At 35.3% G+C, this 23,718-nt stretch overlaps 1 protein-coding gene across 1 annotated transcript; it reads right to left on the bottom strand.

Moving 5' to 3' along the window:
• Positions 1-1,303: 1,303 nt before the first annotated feature.
• Positions 1,304-23,645, bottom strand: LOC136804565 (FAD-dependent oxidoreductase domain-containing protein 2-like). Its single transcript, XM_067061162.1, has 21 exons — positions 23,435-23,645; positions 19,969-20,040; positions 19,587-19,649; positions 19,193-19,308; positions 18,679-18,830; positions 18,364-18,421; positions 17,832-17,898; positions 15,986-16,100; positions 15,167-15,225; positions 14,224-14,319; positions 13,502-13,563; positions 10,403-10,517; positions 9,886-9,957; positions 9,412-9,527; positions 8,693-8,738; positions 7,749-7,811; positions 6,865-6,937; positions 6,523-6,699; positions 6,047-6,143; positions 2,682-2,736; positions 1,304-1,877 (listed from the first exon to the last, which is right to left on the bottom strand). The coding sequence occupies exons 1-21, from the start codon at positions 23,520-23,522 to the stop codon at positions 1,837-1,839; spliced, it is 1,803 nt and encodes a 600-aa protein (XP_066917263.1). The 5' UTR covers positions 23,523-23,645; the 3' UTR covers positions 1,304-1,836.
• Between the last annotated feature and the right edge of the window lie 73 nt (positions 23,646-23,718).

Below are 23,718 nucleotides of genomic sequence, written 5' to 3'. Positions count from 1 at the left end.
GTGTCACTTTGTCTAGAAAATGACTGGTAACGTCAAAGGTCACTTTTAGTATTCTAAGCTAGAGTAATTCTCAGCCACGTGCTCAGTGGTTCATTTGAAAGCCACACCAGGACTCGATGGGATGGATGTTCTCTACGGTGGAGAGAGCAGATAAACTCGATAACCCAAACTTATCTGGTCGCCGGTCGTGGTCGCTGGTCGTGGTCGTCATTTCTGGTCGATGTTTAGAAACTCCCTTTTTCTTTCCTTGCATATAATATCTTTCTTATCTTTATGTATTTGTTTTTAAAGAAAAATATTTCAATTCTATTAATAATTAAACAACTTAGGTTCCCACTTAGGTTCCCCCATCCCACTTTTCCGGTGTTCATTTAGGTTCCCACTTAGGTTCCCCCATCATTTTCAGGTATTCTTTAGGTTCCCACTTAGGTTCCCCCTCCACTTTTCCCTTAGGTTCCCCCATCCCACTTTTCAGGTATTCATTTAGGTTCCCACTTAGGTTCCCCCATCCCACTTTTCAGGTGTTCATTTAGGTTCCCACTTAGGTTCCCCCATCCCACTTTTCAGGTGTTCATTTAGGTTCCCACTTTAGGTTCCCAGGTTCCCCCATCCCACTTATCCAGTATGCCCACATTTTCTTATACAAATTGTCTGTGTCTGCACTTTTAATTAAAAAGAAAATAGTAAATCAACGATATTCTTATGTGTAAATAAGCGACATTCGAAAACGATGGCTTTCGCGAATATATTCAAGGACAATCTTATTAAAAGCTGTGAAGCGTGTCGTGTACTCAATATGATGATAAGTAAATACGGTGATTTTTGATTTTTACTCTTTTGTGTCGACTTTTTGCGATTTTTGTGTGCAAAACGAGGAACAGTTTAACTTCACAGAAGACTTCATAGGAGAGGGACGAAATGTCTTCTGATAATGAATCATCAAGGTAAGGCACGTCGAAATTATTCGAGGGCACGTCAAAATTCGAGGGCACGTCAAAATTTGAGGGCACGTCATAATTTGAGAACACGTCAAAACTTGAGGGCACGTCAAAATTCGAGGGCACGTCAAAATTTTAGGGCACGTCAAAATTCGAGGGCACGTCAAAACTTTGGGCACGCAAGCACGTAAGCACGTAGGCACGTCGGGCACGTAAAATTTCGGAGGGCACGCGAGCACGTAGGCACGTTGAGCACGTAAGGCACGCGAGCACGAGGGCACGTAAGGCACGTAGGGCACGAAGGCACGTCAAAAAAATGAGGGCACGTGGGCACGTAGGGCACGTCATTTAGCAGACTCAATGTGAATATACTTTGTTAGCTTGTGACTAAAAATTCAAGGTACAAGTCGGTTGACTTTAAGTGAGTTCGAAAAAATATTAATTTAAATTCTGATGTTTTTGTTTAGGTTGTTTCTTCACTATAAATTAAATGGAGTTCTGGTTCGACTTTTTTAGACGCACTCAACCTTGTTCCCTGCGAATACACGGGGACGAGGTTTAGACACACTGTATTTATCAAAACACTAACATATTCATGGTCAAAACCCCTTATCAAAATGACTGCCCAATCTACTTGTTCTCTAAATATTTCTCTTATATTACTCTTCTAAAGAAATACCAGCAAAGCAAATTCTTTTATCGCCAAAATCCCAGTAATTGCAGAATGAAACTTTGGCCATCGATCGCACTAAATTTTCAGAAGCGGATCAAAACCATCCAAGTCTTTTGTCTAGCTTCCATCATCAAAATCCTTTTGTCTAGTTTCCATCATCAAAATCCTTTTGTCTAGTTTCCATCATCAAAATCCTTTTGAAATTCCATTGATTCAAAAAATATTTCAAGAGACAACTTGCGCTTGTCTGGATAAAATGGATCCACCTAGAAAAAAAAAATTAAAGTTCAATAATAGCGAGATGAAGGAAGGTTAACTTCCGGATAATGGCCTATACTAGACTTTTTCTCTACGCAGAACTTTAATTTTTCCACTTTGCGACTTTTTCGAATGTTAGATTCGATTTTTTGACGTCACTTTAAACTTTTGCAGTAGCGAAAAAATCGAATTTGCGTCAAAAAAGGCTTCTTTTCTTCTTCTATGATATTCATGACGTAAGATCTTCTACGAAAAGACCCCGGTTTTTGCCAGTAGTGGCAAATTTTGTACAACTTTTGTCTAGTTTAAACTTGCCACTACAGGCTAAAATCGAGGTATTTCCGTAGAAAACATTAAGTCATGAATATCTTGAATTTTTGAAAAATCGTCAGAGTGGAACTCACCAAGAAAAGAATGAAATATCCCGGGTTTTGGTGATAGCAAAAAACATTCAAAAAAGGTAATAAAACTAAATATTCAAAATTCGCGGAATTTTTGACAAAAATCAGTCCCATTCAGGGTCACTTTTTTCGCAAATTTCGAGTCCCACGTAGGGTCCATTTTTTGAACCTCAGCGGAGCACCCCCGTCGGTCGACAAGGGTAGTACCCCCCCCCCCGGGAGTTTGACGGAATTTGGAGAAAAAATTGGCGGAATTATAGAATCGGGTAACCCTCACTCCCAGGTATCTCGTATTCATTTTTTTTCAATTTTAAAGAGTCGGTAGAAAATCGTGGGTCGTGAGTCATAGCAAAGCGAACTAAGGGACTGTAGACAAAAATGAAGATGAAAATGAAGAAGAAGAAGTCATACCGTTCAAATATTCTTCTCGACATTGTAAAGGTGCTTCCATTCCCGTCATTGCAAACTATGATGAAAAGAACAAGCGATACTTTTATGGACCTACCTGGTTATACATTTAACAAATATAATTGATATCTACGTGAGCATGACCGTTAAATAATCATTCAGAACACAAATAGTGACGATCTATTAAAATTAGTCGTTTGTTTCTTATAAAAAAAAACGTTTAGAAACCAAAATTTCAATGCTCTTGAAATAATCTTTCATATTCAAGACTTCGTGAGCAAAAAAAAAACATCTTTCTCATTAAAAAATTGAGTAATTTGGCTAAGATATGGCTGGCCGCATGTAGCAAAATTCAATACTTTTTTATTTTTATTCAATATCCATATTTATATTCAATTTTCTATATTCATGTTCAATTTTCTATATTTATATTCAATTTTCAATATTCATATTCAATTATTTCATATTTTTATTCAATAATTATTGTCAATAAAAAAGTATTTGCCAATAAAAAAAATATTTGCCAATAAAAAAAATATTGCCAATAAAAAAAGATATTGCCAATAAAAAAAGTATTGCCAATAAAAAAATATTGCCAATAAAAAAGTATTGCCAATAAAAAAAGTATTGCCAATGAAAAAAATATTGCCAATAAAAAAGTATTGGCAGTAAAAAATTATTGCCAATAAATTTTCTCATTCAATAAGTTTTCAGTAAAGGTTGAATAAAGGTCTCCACAATAGATATATCACGTGATCACTTAAGGAATTCGTGATTGTTTACTTGGAACCTCAGCCATACAACAATGCTCAAGTGAGTTAATACGGCATGTCCAAAGCAAAAGTGAACCAGTTCCACTCACTTTCAAAATGTCAAACATAGCTGGAAAGAAGCACCTTGTGATGTAGATCAACGTGATAGGTGTTAACTTGAGGCTATAAGAAGTTATAGCCCAAAAACCTGTATTATGACGTCATAAACATTACATAACATTACGTCATAAAACTAAAAATTTGAATATCTCGTGAACTAAAAGTGATATAAACGTCAAATTTTGACCACAAATAGATATTGATGTAAGAAAACTTCTGAGTTAAAAATCTTTTGAAAAAAATGATGACGTCATTTTTTATGGCCAAAAATCGAAAATGGCTTAAAAATGCTGACGTCATCATTTTTCAGGAGATTTTGAAAGTTTTACTTCTAGAGAATTATGATATATTTGTTCTGTCAAAATTTCATATTGATATCATTAATAGTTTATGAGTTATTTAAATTTTAAGTTTTGTGACGTAATGTTACGTAATGTTTATCCATATTTGTATGATTCTCACCGTTTTTAAATATCCCAGGGTAATTCTTAAGAAAAGAGACACGGTAATATACTGTATTACAAGGGTTTGAACTCGGTAAAATAATGCACTGTTGAGTGAAAAAAAACGAAAAGAAACGTGAGGGCATAATTTTATGCATAATTGTAGGTGGTGGAATAAGCAGGGGTGAGTACTTATGGGGAAATAGAATAAAACGGGCGAGGGTCACTTATGTGATATTGGGGGTATTCCCAAAAAGTCCCTGCCTAGAAAAATGTCCAGGGGTACTAGGTTTGGAGAATGTCAGGTATGTGCGAATTCGGACAAGCCTGACTTCTAGAGAGATCTGGCGAAAAAGTGACCCTAAAAAATCGACCCTTAAGACCCGTATATATCTGCCTAGCCCCCCCTCCCTACAACTAAGCACAAATGAGTAGACAGAAAAGATTTCTTTTGAAGGAATTACTATTTTGTTTGTGTTATTCCAAGCTATTCAAAATATTCACATGTTTATTTTTCGTGCGAAAGAATCACGAATTATATCACGTGAGTCGTGACCGGTGTAAAAAATGTTGAAATGTTGTCACGTGATTTTTTTGAAGAGACAAAATACATTCAACGTTTGCTAAAAACTTATTGAATGAGAAAAAAATTATTGGCAATAATTTTTTTATTGGCAATATTTTTTTATTGACAATATTTTTTTTATTGGCAATATTTTTTTATTGACAATATTTTTTTTATTGGCAATATCTTTTTTATTGACAATAATTATTGAATGAAAATATGAAATAATTGAATATGAATATTGAAAATTGAATATAAATATAGAAAATTGAACATGAATATAGAAAATTGAATATAAATATGGATATTGAATAAAAATAAAAAAGTATTGAATTTTGCTACATGCGGCCAGCCATACTAAGAACATAGATGTATGCTTATTAATAGTGATTCTTATAAATAAAGATGCGTTTTTTTAGCTGAAAAATTCTTTTTTCACAAAAATCTGCTTGAGCCATCTTTTACCTACTTTAATGTAAAAAATCAGAAAAAAACAATGATCCAATGTTTCACAAAGTCCAAAAAACCCTTTTTTTAGCCGTTTTATGGCCCAAATTTGCCCAAAAACATTTTTTTTCGAAAATCAGGCTCCGTCACATTTGAGGGTTTAAAGTTATGCATCTTTGTGCAAAAAATCATAAAGAATGAAAGAGCCAATCTCGAGAAAAGCTAATACCTAAGTAATTGATAATGTGCTTATAAAAAAATATCGAATTTGGCCAGTTTTTCTATAAAAACACGCTAAGCAACAAAAAGTAAGCCCTCATGAGCAAAAGAAACATCTATCTCATAAAAAAATTGAGTAATTTGACTAAGAACATTGATGTATGCTTATTAATAGTGATTCTTATAGATAAACATGCGTTTTTTGAGCCAACAAATTTTTTTGCAAAAATATGCTTGATGCATCTTTTACCTATGATGGTACCCTACTTTCATACAAAAAGTCAGAAAAAATTAATGATCCAATTTTTCACAAAGTCTAAAAAACCCGTTTTTTAGCCGTTTTTTGGCCCAAATTGGCCGAAAAATTTTTTTTTTCGAAAATCGGGCTCCGTCACATTTTGGCCACCACCATTTTGCACCTTTGTACCAAAAATCAAAAGATTCCTATGATTCAATCCTGAGAAAAGTTGGTAACAGACGAACGAACGAACGAACGGACGGACGGACGAACAAACACAGGTTAATTTATAGGACCTCCACCGGGGTAGGTCCAAAAAAAGAAAATGAAATATGGTGTTTTTTCAATTTGAGAAGCAAATTAAAATTGCCTCATCAGTCTATATTTGATAAAAATCAAGATCTGCAAAAAAAAACCAAAATTGTTCCCTAGGTTTCTACCGCGCGAGTTTCCAGAAAGATGCCGAAGTCTCTTTCAGCTTCCATAAGCCTGTACAAGACCAACATTTTTTCAATTGCGATATTTGGCGGTTATGTACTGGCTGTAAGTTCGCGAATGAAAATTTTATATTAGATGTAACTTACTTCGAAACAAGATTCAGCGTAGAAATTTCTCAAATCATCTTCAAAGACATTTTCTAGAAACCATCTCAACGGCATAATGTGAGTATATGGTGTCACCCTAAAAAGTAAGAAAATAATCTCTGTTGCAAACACTGCACTAGAAAGTGTTTCTAGACACATAAAAATATGATAAAAAAGGTGGTAATAATAGGTAAAACCTAAGGGATAAAAGAAAACATTCAGTCAACTCTCTCTAATTCGAAATTATATTATTCGAATCTCTCTGTAATTCGAACTAAAGTATTGCCCCGCTCAGCTTGAAGGTCATATAAAAACACTCTCCATAATTTAAATCTTTCCCTAATTCGAACAAAATTCGTGGTCCCTTGAAGATCGAATTAAAGAGTCATATGTTATTCACTATAACCCAGCCCCCTTTTTATTTCCCTTGAAGTCTGAAAAGATGTGTGAAGTATGCAATACAAAGTTTCTTTTACCATTCCGTTAAGAAATCTTCGACCATGTGATGCAATCGATTCGGTCTCGGCAATTTTAACGCTTCAGGGAATTTTGGGATTTCACCTTTGTAGTAATACAATACGGGGTGGAGGAAATTTGAGGCGTGTGCTTCTTGGGCGTCTCCTGTGGCGCGGTCTTCCTTGAAAGGGTCTTTTCTGTGAATAGAGAGGGAAACGTAATGTGTAAAAGAAGGCTACCTTTCAGTAGTTTAAGGTTGATGTTGGCAAATGGTCCAGAATATTCAATAGATTACAGCTTAGTGTACAGTTAATCCATCCATAAAGTGAAAAATGAAAAGCAATCCAAAGAAATTGACGTACCCTGGTCCAGAGAAGTTTTTACCATATTCAAGATTCAAAACAATGACACGGTTGTAATTGCGCCCAGTGTGCTCTATAATAGAATAGAAATTCATAAGTTTGATTAAACCAACCGACTCAAATCATCAAAACATGATGGTCTAACGTTCATTACGTTACTAAGAAACGATATCTTGCGTAGGTGGCCAGAATTCGTAGAGGCGGCTGGCATCCACAAATGGATTCGCCTGTGATATTCAGACTTTAGAAGGTTTCGAGGACTTTTAGACATATTATGCTTTCTTTCACAGGGTCTACGACGAGAAGACAGACTAGACTAGCTTCCGGACTATCTTCGTAGACTAAGTTCTGGATGGAACCATGGAAGCGAGACAAACTTTATTGTGACATTGAAGGCGTAGCCCTACTCAGTTACTCAGTTACTCTTTACCATCGTGTGGTTTTTTTATTGCCTTTATTTGGTCACTTTCAAATAAGCCAAATCTTTCTGGAGGAATTGCACAGAAAAAATTAGAATGGCTTCATTTCTTTGTGGAGCGAAACGGAACCATAGATTCATAAAGCCCGAAGGACTAGATATCGTGCTTTTGCTAAAAAGTGTGCCGAGATTCGATTACATTACAATGGAATTTCAGCGCTTGGCCAATCAGAAGCTTCGCAGGTTTTCGAAAACAATAACAGCAATAATTTTTGCGATATTCACTTTTCTTTGCTTGGAAGAGCTTAAAGCACGCCATCTAGCCCTTCGGGCTCTTATAAATCTTTGAACGGAACCATTACGTGCGAACATGGTCTAATCATGATTGACCAAAGGCTAGGGTTTATGAAAAAACCTGATGAGTCAAAAATTGCCAACTTTTTCACCACCATGACATGAGATTTACCTTTGAATTTGGGCAACATTCCAATACCAACTTCTTCTAAATACTCAATGTTCCCATCTTCACCTGAAGTAACGATTGAATATCATAGTTCAGTCTCAATTCGTGACATTACATCACGGATCCAATATTTGATTGGTTGTAAGTGACGTATTGACTGATTTTACGTCACTTACAACCAATCGACTGTCAGGTCTATGATGTAACGTCAGAAAACATTGCAATGGTGCATATCATTAATAACCCAAACCTACATAATCTCGAATGTTTCATTATATTACAGCCCAAACAGTTTTGATTTCCCTTACCTTTCAAATTATAGAAATTCCACTGTGTTTCAATTTTGAATACACAGGTTGCAAAATCATATCGGTGCAGTCAAAATATGTGATTACTCGAAACAGTTCACTTGAATTTTATTCCCATGTTACTTGCTTTACAACTTACAGCTGATAACTTTATCAATAGTGTCAATAAATTCGAACCAATCAAAAATAAATGTTATGTAACAAGCACATAAAAATTTCGAGTAAAAGCGTAATTTGTCTTTAGACTTTTATTTTGAAACCTGTGTATTGTGGCCTACATACTTTTTATTGGTGTCCTCAAAAAATTAATGTTTGCTGATCTTTGAAGCATAGCCTTATAACCAGTACGTTTTCAAAGTTTGGAGAATCAAATTATTCAGGGTTTTTATGATAAAAATTCCGAGGATACTTCAAATAGGTTATACAGTTCTGAAATTTGTTGGAGTTGGTCCTTCGGTCATTTTTAAGAAAAAGTTCAAAGGAGTAAAGTGATTTTGCCATGAGAGCTTCAACTCAAGAGATCTAATATAGCCGAAATTATTCCCATGAACCAAGGAAAAAGGGTTCGAGTTATGCAGATATGATTTTTAGAAGGACAATAATATCATTATGGAATGTACAAGTGACAAATAAACTTACGAATAATCATGACGTCAACGAGTGCTGAAAACATTTGATAAATACCCTATCAATGAAAAACAAGAACAATGGTTACTCTTCGAAGTTATCAATGTTCCATTGGAAAATTTGGCTCAATACATATTTTAAAAACTGCCAAAAAGATACTTATTTTAATTTTAACGACTTTTGTCTAAATTCACCGAAATCGCCAAAATTAGTCGCCGCCAAAATAAGTCCCCTTAAGGTATATATTTTCCTGGTGTGGATCCTCTACTCCTACTTTTAACAGAAAACATATGCCAGGGGTAAAAAAGGTGTGGACATTTTTATCAGTTGCTCCCAGCTCTTTATCTCTACACGTTTTTTTTTTTATTAGAACCTAGTTTATAAGAACATATAGGCTGAAATTCGTCGAAAAATTAAGAACATCTTAAGAACATGCCCAGCCTCAGTTTGGAAAAAAATGACAAGAAACTACAATTTTTTCCTCTTTTTAAGCAGTTTTAACCGAATTTAGGGGTGGATCTTCAAAAGTCGAGAGTCAAATATTGTCCAAATTTTGCTAAATTTAAGTCCTCTTTATTTTGTATCATATTGTCGATTTAGAGTAGTCTGAAAAATTAAGAATGCATTTAAGAACATTTTAGGCTGAAAATTGCTAAAGAAAATAAGCACATCCAGGCTCAGCCAAATTTTAGGTGTTCTAATAAAAAAAAAAACGTGTATTAGTTTCTCACCGAAGCTTCATTCAATCGTTTGATGATGAAATTCAAAAGATCCTTGGCGGGGACCACAGTAGCCGGCCATTGAACGCCTTCGTAGCGCCACTCCAAATAACGATGAAGTGTGCGAGCTAGAAATAGGTGAAAAAATGTGTAGAGAAGTGTTTAGAATCAATTTTAAAATGATTTCAGGCGGCACACAACATTGATAAAAAATTATTTGTATGTTAAAGATGTTTTATAGATGTCGCTTGGACGCTTTAACCGAAACTTGCCTGGCCTGGAAAACTAAATCTAATGTTTTAAAAACTTTCGATTCTTTACTCCTAAGAAAACGCTGTGAGCAGAACGGATAGCCCAGAAGTGGGTGAACGATAAGGGAAACCAGTGTATTAAGTTTTGGCATTTGACTATTTTCAAACAGGGGTCGAATTCCAGCCATACAGGTGTAATGAAAAATCTTCAACCTAAACAAATTCATGTTCTCACTTGTGTAACGATATCCGTGGATGAAGCCACCCGCCGATTTACGGAAATCCAACGAATGCGTGGACACACCAGCTAAAATAAAAAAACAGTAAATTCTTAAACGGCAACCTGAATTATTTTCTGCACCTACAAACATTATCAGATTTTCATAAATTACTTGAAAACTTTCGCGGTGTGACGACAGCCTTTTAAGATCGGTTTTCGTGTTAAGACAGGTTAAGAACGACCGATTATTAAACTTAAAATACAATATTCTGATGTTGGAAACCTTATAAATTTCAGGCAGTGGATATTAGTCGGAGGGATGGTAAGTTAGTCTACACAATAGACAGCTCCAGGATTTAAGGCCTTTCTCTTGGTGCGCATGCGATGTATATAGAGGAATTTCAATATTTAAAACAAGAGCAGTGCGCATATCCCGAAGAGTAGGAGTTTTACTCTCGAAACGAAGGAAGATATGACGTAGCCTATGGTAGGTAGGATGAAGAAAAAATGAACAAAAATAGCACTTTCTTACTGAAAAACATATGTTTAGATTTAGTGGACTCGTAGCTGTGTGTGATTTCAGGGAATTTTTTGGCGACATCTGATCGTGCTGGTCTTACTGATTTGTCAAAGATCGAACGATCAAACTAAGAAAACAAAAATTAAATAAATTAGATGTGGATCTAGCAGTCTCTTTATGTTTCAAAATCTGGTGATAAATTGTTATTCAATTGTTAGTTTATTATGTGCGCAACATATGTGGAAAATAATCGACTTCGCGTTTATAATTAAGGGGGAACTAATTCTTATCTTTGACATGCATGAACCCAATTCATACGTTTTGTTTAAAATTAATCAAAGTACAGTTTGAGCTGGAGTTTTTACAATTTACAAGATGCTTAACTGATTGGTTATTTCTAAACAATAGGGATGACGCGTTCTTTAGAAAAAGTAATAAAATCGTTTGTCTCAACATTTAACGACCAACAGAGTCATCAAAGAACTTGTAAAAACTCCAGCTTGACCCCTCTAAATCGTTCTTCAATGGACCAAGAATTTTCTTCGGATGGGCGTTTCCAGAAAAAAATTGAATATGAGGGGTGGAGGATATAATATTTTTTGAAAATTTATCCCTGGACATTGTGTAGACCCCCGGAAAGCAGTTCTAACCCTCGGAAAGCATTATGGACATGACCCCTTGGACACTTCCTCCAACCCCCATGCACGGATATTTTCTGGAAGAGCCCAATAAGAAAAAGATTTGAATTACAAAAAAAGTGTTTTATACTAATTTTTAGCTGAGAGGACTAATATTTTATTGAAAAATATAATATTTTGTTCAAATTTTTTTCGAATTAGAGAAGAATTCAGAGGCTCAAATAAGAGAGAGTTGTCTGTAGCGAAATAAATTTTAGACACTTTCGCTTATGAACTTCATTGATATTTTCTAACAGAGGCTTTTCAAGAAAATGAGCCATAAATTTAGTATCTTGAAAAAATCTTTTTAAATTGCTTATTATTAGAATCATGTTGAATCAAATTGATATTCGATGGTTAATGGAATCGAGTTTCCTATACAACTTTTCTTTTATAAGAACATCCAAAATTTTTGAAGCCTTTTTGAGTTTTAAGCCTAAAAATGTTCTTAACATGTTCTTATTTTCGCTACTTTTTTAGTCTTTTTGTTCATTTTCCGAAGAAATCGGCTGTTTTAGAGTCCGCAAAGTCTTAAAATGTTCTTAACTTGTTCTTAACATTTTATCTATCGAAGCCTTATGTTCTCATATAGTTTGTTCTTATAAAAAAACGTGTACAGTACAAACGAGTTTTAATCTTATCAGCACCTCGTAGCTAAACCACGTGTTTGAATGAGAGTATTTAATATCGAGAATTCACTTTTTTTTAATCGCCGAAAAATCATAAACGCAAAGAAAAAGTTTTAATTGGAGCTTAACGAAATCATTAGCCTGTATCTACACTGGTTGCTAAAATTTCATTTGTTTACTAGGGTTCACTTTGCAATAAATGACGATGGGTCGTCTGGTATAGGCCATTGACTTCCAAGCCCGAAGGGCTAGACTCGAGACTCCTGGATGGGAGATGAAGCCACTTATTTCCCATCCAGAACGCCCGCGCGTGGTTTTTACACAAACGCCGGATTGAAATTAAAATCTATCACTAGATTTTAAAAAATGTAGTCCTCAAAAACAAAGGAACCGCTAGATACAATCCGTCATGATTGCGCGTTCTGGATGGGAAACAAATGGCTTCACTTTTTCTTGCCTGAGAAAGGTTAGAGATTTTAATCTAGCCCTAAGTTGGGCTTTAAACTCAATGGTACAGAATGTATTAGGCTACAAGCTACATTAAAGCAATCTTGCGCATATACAATAGAAGTATGTTTTCTTTGATATTCCATTGAAGGAAACGCTAAAAAGTCTGTTCTTTAAATAACGTGTAAATTCTAGGAAGTAAAGACACTATGTATGTACGTAATTAACTTTCCTTGCGACACAAATTATGAGCATGTTAAGCTTGCTAATAACGTGCTGGAATTAATTGTCTTAAAACTAAATTAGCGGCAAATTAGTTAAGCATTTCCCTGTAGGTTGATGACAACCACAATTCAATTACCTGCTTCAAGCCCAGCTGACACGCAACGTTGTTTCAATGTTCATCTAACGTTATATGGACGTTGTGAACGTTAGATGAACGTCGAAAAAACGTTGTGTGCCAACTGGGAGGGATTCGCGTTTATTAAGCTCCCATTAGCCACAAAATACATTCTCACAAAATGGAATGAAAAATAATTGCAGTCTTCTCGTTATGATGTTTTTTACTCATTACAAGTTCAGTTAGAAACCGTTATATTCTAAAGAACGTCCGAGATTACACGTTTTTTTAATATTCTAAAAAGCCTTTAGATGTTCTAAACTTTTTGGGTTTTCAGCCTAAAAATGTTCTTAACATGTTCTTATTTTCACCATTTTTTGATCATTTTTGTCCATTTTCCTAAGAAATCGAGTCTGCAAAACCTTCAAATGTTCTTAACTTGTTCTTAACATTTCGATCATCGAAGCCTTATGTTCTTATATTGTTTGTTCTTATATAAAAAAACGTGTAAATGAGATCTCGACCTTAATTGAAGGTAACAATCAAAGAAAAAGCCGCAGGTTAACGAAATTCCAAAATCTTTCTTGGGCTCCGTTCGACTCAAAATAAGATGAAGACATCGCGAAGATCTGATATTTTACCCAAAATTTATATATAAGAACAAGAGAAGGCGAGAAAACATTTCTACCTTATCTTGAAAGATTAAATTTATAAATAGCGCGGACCGCATGGTTTTCACGCAATCGTATAATACTAAAAAGTTTATTCTATGAGACAAAAATGAGGCGCACCTCTCACCCTGACAAGATTCTTGCTCAAGCAGCGCGGGAGAGGGGTAACTTATCGGGGAAAACTTCGTCGGGGAAAATTTTCGTCGGGGAAAATAATGGTCACTTGTCCAAAATTTCGTCACTTTTCCCCGACGAAGTTTTCCCCGATAAGGTAATGTTTTGAACTTTATTTAATTAAAAAATGCAGTGTAAGCAAAATGTAGGAGACACGACGTTCTTTAACTTACCTTGAAACCTGTGCATCGTAAGATTTTATCGTAACCAAGTCGCACTGCCAAATTATCTTCAACTGTAAAAATAAGTATGTTTATTTAGTCTGAATCGCAGACCTCTCTATAGATAAACTTCCTAATATAGGTCTATTTAATAGTGTATTGCTTGCCTTCCCGCTACAGTGGCTTATTATGGTAGCAGATTGTTCGTTTTTGGCGAGTTGTTAAGTTGCAGTAACTCGAATGCGAGTTAGAATATAAACAAAAATTATAAAAGTGAAGACATTCCAGTGTCAGACAGATTCTATTTTTGCCATGTACGCCTTTTTTTCAAATGTTTTTTTAGTTTTTGAATGTTTTTTTCAATGAGAATTATAAAGCAGCTTCTGTATAACAAACTTTTTTCACTAGAGGATGAGCAGAAGCCTATCGTTTTTTGTCTTCATAATCGGACACGTATTATGCTCATAGATTTATAAAAGCCCGAGGGGCTGAAAAGTGTGCTGAGGTTAGGTAGGAAATCCGACCTAAGTCACGCGACATTACAATAGAATTTCAGCGCTTGACCAATCAGAAGCTTCGCAGGTTTTCGAAAACAATGACAACAATATTTTTTGCCGATATTCAATTTTTTTGCCTGCGATGGCTTAAAGCCCAACATCTAGCCCTTCGGGCTTTATAAATCCCTATGACTATGCTCACATATTTTCGACGAAGAAGGAAAGAGAAGCACTTACCATTAGTAGCATTTTCGGCGTCACCATGTCCAAATCGAATGTAAATCTTTCCATCGATTACACTTCGATTTAATGAAATATCACGAAGATCAACCTCTAAATAAAAGAAAACAGGAAAACATATTAATAGGGTAGAGTCTCTTTAACTCGAACCTTTTTAACTCGGATGTCTCCTTAACTCGAACAAGTCGAACAAATATGATGGTTCCTTCAGTTAACAATGCCTTACAAACGAATCTCCATAACTCAAAATCTCCATAACTCAAACCTCCTTAACTCGAACAAGTTTGCACCCCCCCTGCGTGTTCGAGTTAAGGAGACTCATTGCATTAACCCCCCCCCTCCAGCCCGCAGGGGGGGGGGCTACAACCGAAATCTTCCTGAAAAAGGCTGGGGGCTGGATTTTTTTTCAATTTCAGGGGGTACCTATGATCTCTGAGGGTATCTAACCTTTATGCAGTAAGGCCTGGGGGCTTAGGAACTATATTTTATCTTGCTTTTATCTAACTATCATTATTCTTTTTAATTGTAAAAATATACAATTTTTTTCATTTCTTGACATATACTCAAGTCACAGGGGGTACCAATCACAGGGGGTACCTACTAACATCTGTTCTTTGGGGGTACCTAAAATTCAGGGGGTACCTATTTTCTTAGGGGGTACCTAAACCCCTGGTCCATGCCATGAGACTCCACTGTGCTTGCTATTGAAATGTTTTGGTTTCGTCGATTGATCGAGAAATGAAGGAGAAGTTGTGTTTTATTTCGAGAGATTTGATGAGTGATGTGATGGGGACAACAGAAGGAACCAAAAATCAATTCCGAATTAAGAAAAAACTTCAGAGATGATTTCTGAAGCCTTAGATGTTTTTGATTTTTTCAGTTTTAAGCCAAAAATGTTCCTAAGAATGTTCAACAAAAAATAATAATGTACGATAATGACCTGTCTGTCCATCCAACGATTTGAGTTGATAAGTATCAATGGGTCCATCGTTCACAGCTCTATAAACAATAAAATAAGACTTTAAAGATTCCATACTAAAAAGACTGTCATGCAATCTCATAAGAAGTATATTATCAGAACTGTTTCAAAGCGTACCGGGAATGCCCCCGGGCTTTATAATTGTATAAGGTGAATTTACAAAATATTTATTAGCCAATAGTAAATAACGCCGCTATAAAAAACTTTATCGAGAAATTTTTCAAAGCAAAGCTACTCTCCCAGACTCTTCCTTCAACAAAGAAGGTGGGTTGAAACAAAAGCAAAATATCTTTAACATGTCCCTACAGTCAAGAGTTCTTTTTCAAGATGGTTTTAATATCATTAAAGATTGAGACCATGTTCAGACGTTACAGTTTCGTATCGTTTCGGTGTGGTATCCGTTACCGATCGAGAGTGTCATTAGTTTCGGAACGTTTCGGAGCAAGAACTGCTCCGATGAAAATAGTGGGGCGAAATAGTTTCGATCTGTTTTGCTTTGTAACGTCTTCTTTTTTGACGTTTCGAATCTCGACGTTCACACTTGTTTCGGAACCGTTTCGTTTCGGAACGGAACCGTAACGTCTGAACATGGTCTTACCCTCGATGGTTCTCCTTCTCTAATGCTGAGCATTAAGCAGAAAGGAATCAATGAAGTACCATTTTAGTATAAACCGGTCAGGGTGAACCAACGACCTTGCACACCGTAGCTGAATGCTCTACCTTTTCACTACAGCCGCTGTAGATAATACCCCTTTCATAAAGATTTCAAAAGAATAATACCTGACATCGCCAACGTAATGTGTTTCCCAAGAGAACTTTAAACGACTTCTAGAGATCATGTGCGTTATACTTGTATAACCAAGCAAATGTTGCGCTGTCTCAAATCCTGAATTACCTGTTGTTAAAAAAAAAAAAAAAAAATTCAATTTGAACGATGGTCGAACGATTAGTAGAATTTAAGCCTTAAAGATCTCTTTTACGGTCCTTCCAAAACCTTTTAAGAACTTGTATCTTTCCGAGAAGTTTTTTATTTACTTCATTTGGAACAAAAAATTTTTTTCTCACCGACGGTCTGTAGTGGCTGGGGCAGTGTCTGTTTATGGTTCTCCTCTGGATGTTTGGAGTTTTCCCCATCTTTATTTAGGTTTTTCAAGTCTTTTTCTATGTTTTTTCTGTTTGGTCAGTGTTTTCCCTTGTTTCAATTTCAATTTCATTTTTAGTCTCGCTGCTTGTTGTTTTTTTAATTCTTTGTGACTAAAATATTTTTTTAATATCGACCATTGAACTCTCTTGATCGAAAAAGATTTATTTCGCTCTTGCTCAATCTGAGATAATTCAATTTGTAATTAATAGCACTTCTGAGAAATGTTTTCTGTTTTTGTTGACATTTAAAACAATTTGGAGACTCGGAACTCGGAGATTAAAAACTATCAATTGCTAAGCTCAGCCTAAAAAATCTTATTATTATTTCTCCGCTTACATTTTAAGAACTTTCAACTTTTTCTTTGAAATCCTCTTTTAAAAAACAATCTTTTTTGCCCATTTAAATTAAGTGGACAGGAGTTTAAATCTTAAGTATGGGGGGAGGGGTAATTTTGACCTACTATACACGTGACTGGGGTTTGAAGGGTTGAACAAGACTTTATAAATAAAAAACTTGACGAAGGACTTGACAATTTCTGAAACATGTTTGAAATTCACTTTATAATTTATTAATTTCGTTTGGGTCGAAATTTAAAACCTTGTGTAATGAAATTCTATAGCTTAGGAATACAAATTTGTCGTCAACATTTCAGGGAAGGACCATAAAAATGAGAACTTCCATGCTTTTTAACACAAAATATTATGAAAAATAAGCTTTGGTGTATAATGTTTGAAGAAGAATGAAAAAGAAGTTACTAGGTATTTGTCGTGACGTTGGCACATTTTTCAAAATAAATGAAAAGTAAATAAATATAACCTGAAGCGTGCAGATGATTAAACTTTTAAAGAAAACAAATAGCAAGAGAAAACATACTTATAATTAAAAGCGTGGTTTTCATTTTATGTAAGATAACAAAACGTGATTTTAGTTTACATCTTTTTGTGTAGAGAAATTTAAATTTTTATAAGCAAATTTCTACCCTTTAGACAGCCTTGGTATGCTAATCCTATGCTTATTCTATGTGATATGCTAACTATATTTTAACTTTAAAACATAAATTCATGATATGCACCACTGCAGAGTCTTCTGAGAACTTTTAAAATTTTCCACCCAATATGTCACTTTAACAATAGAAAAAGTGACGTATTGGGTGGAACAAAAACAGAAAAGTTGCATAATTTCGTGAAGCCATTGCAGTGGTGCATATCATGAATTCGCGATTTGTTTCTTGTAAAATTTGTGACAGTTCTATTTTCAAACTTAGACTGGCTCAAATGCTTTAGGTTTGGCTTTTTAGGATTGCAAACCTGAGCCTGTTGATGCTTTAAAGCAAAATACACTGACTCGACATTAAAAATGTCAAGACATTAAGATGCATTGGTAGAGATTTCAAAAAGCGTTATTTGACAGCACAGGTTGTTTGCATTCATATAACTACAACAAAGTTGTATAAGTCTTGAATCTTGAATCAATTAGACATACCTCTACCAATGATCAAAACCGATTTCCCATCATAATCATCCTTATTGATCGACATCTCTGGATATCCCTGTAATGATATCAAATACGATTAGAAATTTCTGCTCCGAAAAAAGATTCAAAAATATTTTATAATTTGTTTATAAGCTTAAATGTCTGGAGACTAAGTTATACAGACAGACAGGATTATACTAATTGTAGGTTGGTGATTATGTCTGCATATGGCTATTTAATTAATAAGACATTATTAATTAGCATTCTATATTTTTTGTAGTCAGGTGGGTTGACCAAAATTGGAGTAAACTAGGGAGGCAATTTTCCTAATAGGTATTTTTGTATCCCCATCCCCATCAACAATTACGTGGACCAAGTCTAAAGACTGCTAATTTGTAATTTTAGAGTGCAAATAAGCAAAGGGGGGCTCAGCGGGGTCTTTTGTCCTCCTTCTTGTCTTTCAATGCTTCAAAGTATTGGCCTCACCACCCTCCCCCTGGTCACTAAGCTACAGGAAAAGACACCCTTTACACATACTAACCTCTGTCAGGTCAATCCCAGGGACATCTTTAGGGTAGTTTTCCACCCACATTCCAGTGCTAAAAATAAGAATAAGAAAAGGTAAAGTATTTCACTGTCTCTTAGTAAATTTGAAAGACATAGCATACTGATGGAGAGTAAAAAATTTAAAGATTGGTCTAAAACCTTGAAAGTATCAAAAAGTCTGAAGAGAATAGAACATTAAACAGTGAAAACATTTATTGATAACTCTCACACCTAAAACAACAGAAAAATAATTGCAAAAATATGGTAAAAATTAGTATCCCAAAAAAAAGTTTTTTCTCCAGTATCATACCTCACAATTAAGACTTTGCAGTTATACGCTTTATTTTTTTTATCTGTTAATGTGTATGCTTTGTCTTCATTTGAGTAAGTGACATTCAAAATATTGGTGTTATACTGTGCTTTCAATTTTAAAACTCTTGCATAATCATCCAAATATTTGACCTGTAAAAATATTCCATATCCTTTAAGAAAAGAGCTGATGGATGATATGTTATTTTCACATTTAAAAGAATTTTATAATAGATTTCAAGATTTCTAGGTTTTTAAGTTAAATATTCCATTGTTTGTTTTCATTTTCTTACTAACTAAAATTGCACAGAGCAAGAAAAATTGGTTTTCTGAGCAAATCCAATTGGACCCAGAAAATTTTGAAGAATGGGTTATAAGTTCCAGAGGATATTGGTCAAAAGCAGTAGATCCCTGGGCGGATACCTTCTAAAATAATATAATCACTAATACAAGGCACTATAATGGTTGTCTGAACGGTTAATAGTATTAATTTTCAAGATTGCTATTTTCCTTACAAGGGTATCAGCAGGAGGGAAAAATTCTTTGCTGTATTTTGTGATCAATAGATCATCATTGTCACTGATCAAAGAATTCCAATCATGTCGCATATTGAATTCTTTGTTTGTTTTGCCTGAAGGGAAGATTATCATAAATAATAAAAAATGCTGTTGAATAGTTTTGTTTGATTTAAATAATCAAAAAGTAAAAATGAATTGTCATGAATAATTGATTCAAAACCTAACCGAACAGAACCGAATGAGCTTATGGAAAGAATAAACAATATTGCATTCATACAGGATCAAAACAAATTATTTGTAAGAAAATGTTTACAAAGAACAATATTCAATTCATTGCAAAGAAATTTGTTTTTAAGTTTGAGAATCTTGATGAATCTTCTACTTCACCTACCTGTGTGTCTTTTGTTCAATGAAATCAAAGTACGATGACGTGGATACACTTTATAAAACCATCCTTTTAAAGTAAATCATTATAAAGGATTTTAATCCGAAGCGAAAGAAATCTAAAATCATATGCTATCCATTTTATAACTATATTGAGACCTTCTTAACAAACCTATTTCCAGTTACAAAAAGCTAGAATCAGTCAAAACTGTCTATCAAAAGTCTCTTTATAATTTATAATCAAAAATACAAGAATTTGTACGGTAGACAATTCTTTAAAAATTGTACGATATATAATTGCAACTATCATACAGAAATTCAACCATTTGTTGTGCAGTTAGTATTCTTGAATAAACAAAGGGAAATAAAGAAAACATTTATGAAGATACCTGGTGAAGGGTCCCTTTCATAAATGATGTAATCTCTTCCAGCTCTCTCTAAAAAGTATCCCATCTGAAGTCCTGATAATTTGAATGAAGAAATACATTGTGAATGAATATGGATAGCACAAAAAAAAAAAAGAATGAAAAAAAGAATGAACATTCGGATGTCAGTTAATGTCATCAAGTAAATACCACATATGATTTGATGCATAATTGTTTCTTTTGAAAAAGGTACCATTGACACATGTTACGTAATGACACCACCCACATTATGGTCCAAACACATACCAAAAATTTTCAAGACACTTTTCAAAGTTTCAGCATGAGGTATTTATTTGAAGGACAATTAGAAGTTTTTATCAACAGGATTGTCATAGTTTTTAAAGGGGTCAAGACCCCCCTTAAAAGTAGTAACCACCCTTAGGAAATACATTTTAAAATCCAGTCTGGGGAGAAATTAAGAAATTCTATAAAAATTTCAGTCTGCCCTCTTTAAGATTGCTTTAGAAAGTATAACTGAAATGATGCAATGATGCGTTTCATCAAAATCCAAGACCCCCCCCCTAATTGTTAAATGTAAGGGGGTAGAAACTATGACATTGTAAAATCATAATTGCAAGCAAAGCTAGCACAAAAATTTTTGAGGATTCTAACCCAACCCTAGACTACATCAACAACAACTCAAAACAAGCTAAGCTGAAACTTTAAACGTCAAGTATTTTCAAAGTTGATATCATGTTTTCTACATGTATAAAAGATCCCCCATAGACACTCTGTTATTGCTGTTCATGTGTGTTGGTAAAGATTGAAATATCTTTCCTAATATTCAGCAGAGTTGTTGGTGGACCAAAAAAGGGTCAAACTGGGAAGGTAATTGTGAAAAGTTTGGGTTTTAGCGCCCCCTATTTAAAGTAAAATATGTGTTCTTTGTCTACATGTCTACATATGTCTAAAGTACCATAATCATGTTATACCGTTACTTCGAATGCCCCCCCCCTTACGAGAAGGTTTATCAATCAGCAGCAAAATAGTCGTTTAGGGAGAACACAACGGTCTATTGAATAAAAAATTACTCCACATACATTACTTTCCCTCAGCCAAGTAGAAATGTGATAAATCATCTTGTCTCTAAGGTAACATCTGCTGTGGAGAAATTAGTTATTCAAAAGACCATCGCGTTCTCCCACTTGCACTAAACATCTATTAGCTTTGAGCACTATCTAGAACTATCTCCCCAAGGCAGCCAGGAAAAAAAAGAAAAGAGCTAACCGTGAGATTGGGTAACTTGCATTAGTGGAGGCTGACACGCATTTATATACCCCTCAAATGAATGACCTGGCTGGTCATCAAGATACCGTAATCGTTTAATTCCGACACCCTTTTTTAGAGACAGGAATAATATAAAAGTTTGAATCATTGATTGAAAAAAGATTATTCCTCTGTGACCACTAAGCCAAGAAAAACAGTTTCAACCTTTCTATCAATTTCAGCTGATAAAAAGGGTATCGGAATTAGAGGAGGGATGTCGACATTAGACCAAGTTACCCTATCAGTCAAGGAAATCCTTGCATTTGCACAGGGTTCGACATGCGGCAAATGCAACGGGTTGAAAACGAAAGTGATGAAAAAACCCCGTGCAAATACACTTGATCACTGCGACCCGTTGCATTTACACAGAGTGGAAAAATGTTACACTTGATTATAAAAAAATGCACACATCAAAATTTTAACCCGTAGACAAAAATTTTCTAAAAATGCTAAAGAATCTTCTAAAGAGAAAATGAAAATGCCATTCGTCTTTGTTTTATGCCATTTTCATTTTAAATTAAAGTTGAGATTTGCTAATTTTTGCACATTTTGCATTACACGTTCTAGCTCATTTGCACAGGGTCGGAAAAAATCGATGAAACTGTTGCAAATACACACCCCGTGCAAATGCAAGGATTTCCTTGACTGCCTACACGGTACAAAGTTAAATCAAAACAAAATGGTAGAGTAGAGCTGCCTGACATTTCGCTAAATGCTCAGAGCGCGACGACCCATTTTCCCTTTCCTATCTTTCACCTTACCTGTTTATTCTACTTTCTGAGACTTAGTTTCTCATTTCTGACTGAGTTTTGATACCTGTCAATCATTTGTCCATCAATTTCGACCAGTCTAATTTTAGCACCGAGTGGGATTCGAACCACCACCAAAGAAAGACTTTTAGGTTCGGAAGCCAGCGCTCTATCAGTTGAGCCCTTCGCCGCACAGCAAAGCTACGCAATTCATAATATATTATACCGAACTGGCAAAAGACGGGGGTAATGTTATTATAATATGGGTAAAAGTACCCCTTTTTTAAACCTGACTGAAATTCGAGCCATTACTAGCAACCCTGCGGGGCCCAAGGCGCCGAGTATGCACCCGGCACAGTGACAAGCCATTACTAATTATCGGGGAAAAAATTGCTCGTCGCGCTCTGAGCAATAAGCGAAATCTGCTGCCTGCGAGCGGAGCTGCGTAGTTTCTATTTCTATTTGGTTGAGTTGCAGGAGGCTTTAGAAGCCTATTCTCGCAACTATAGACGCTTACTAATGAGCGTCCCGTCAGCACCTTGAACTGACTACCCAATTCCCCTCACATGGTATGGGTTGACCCGGGCGTAGGAACGTTAACTTGCCAAGTGAACTGCCGTGAGTGGGAATCGAAAACCCTGGCCTCCTGCACAGAAGCCAAGGTCGACTACCATTATACCACGGCACCCTAGTTCATTTGTTTTGAAATTTTGCTGCTTTGATTGGTCAGTCATTTGATGGCTATGCAAGTTTCCCTCCGCTGATGCAAACCCAACTTCACAGTAGTACAGTACTGTAGTACCGTGAGATTGGGTAACTTGCATCAGTGGAGGCTAACATGCATAGCCCTCAAATTAATGACCTGGCTGGTCATTAAAATACAACTACGCAGCTCCGCTCACAGCTCTACTCTACCATTTTTGTTTTGATTTAACTTTGTGTTTTAATGACCAGTCAGGTCATTTATTTGAGGGCTATGCATGTTAGCCTCCACTGATGCAAGTTACCCCATCTCACGGTAAGTAAGTAAGTAAGTAATATTTTTTTCCACCACCGGACAATGAAAACACCGGACATGACCAGTTCGGTGCGTCCAGGTTTTCTTAATTTTTTGTTTTGTAAATGTCCGGCGTTCAAAATTCCCTGTATGCAACACCGGACTGACACCGGACTTATTGCGCCCGGTGTAGCGAAAGGATACTTTTTCCCACCGGACAAATACACCGGACAGTCCGGTGCGTCGGCAGGGTCCTAATATTCCTGGTTTCAAGTCATGAAAAATAAAGGAATAGAGTTTTTGAATCGTCTAAAACAAAGAATGATGAGAAAACAAATGTGACCTCTCTTTGACGACACAGACAAGACTGCAAGAGCAGAACAAACTCTAAATTAACTATTAAATAAATTATGTTTACCAGATGGTCCAGCTCCAATGATACAATAATCCTTTCCATAGGTCAGCAATATTGTTTGAAGAAGCAGAAGTGTCTTTAGAGTGTCCATTATAAATTCTTTCAAGTGTGTTGTGCTCTGCAGTTAGTCCAGTTAGTAAACGTTGAAAGTACAAATAAAGTTTAAGAATTCTAATGCTTTTATATTTTGTTTTGAATAAAATTGAAAGTGAAAGTGAAAAAATCTTCCGGCAACGAAGGAGGAATAAATTATGCAATTTAACAGTCTAGCCTGTACCTTGTTCTCG

Source organism: Clytia hemisphaerica, unplaced genomic scaffold (assembly GCF_902728285.1).
Source record: "Clytia hemisphaerica strain Z4C2 unplaced genomic scaffold, Clytia hemisphaerica genome assembly, whole genome shotgun sequence".
NCBI classification, from domain to species: Eukaryota; Metazoa; Cnidaria; class Hydrozoa; order Leptothecata; family Clytiidae; genus Clytia; species Clytia hemisphaerica.
The sequence above is the reverse complement of the archived record's forward strand: the minus strand, read 5'-3'. Positions and strand labels throughout refer to the sequence as shown.

Coding starts and splice junctions, on each gene's coding strand:
- LOC136804565 (XM_067061162.1), bottom strand. CDS start 23,522: ATGGACACTCTAAAGACACTTCTGCTTCTTCAAACAATATTGCTGACC. Junction 18,831..19,192: donor TCCCTCCTGCTGATACCCTT/GTAAGGAAAATA, acceptor ATATTTTTACAG/GTCAAATATTTGGATGATTA. Junction 14,320..15,166: donor ATCGTTGGATGGACAGACAG/GTCATTATCGTA, acceptor TCTTTTATTTAG/AGGTTGATCTTCGTGATATT.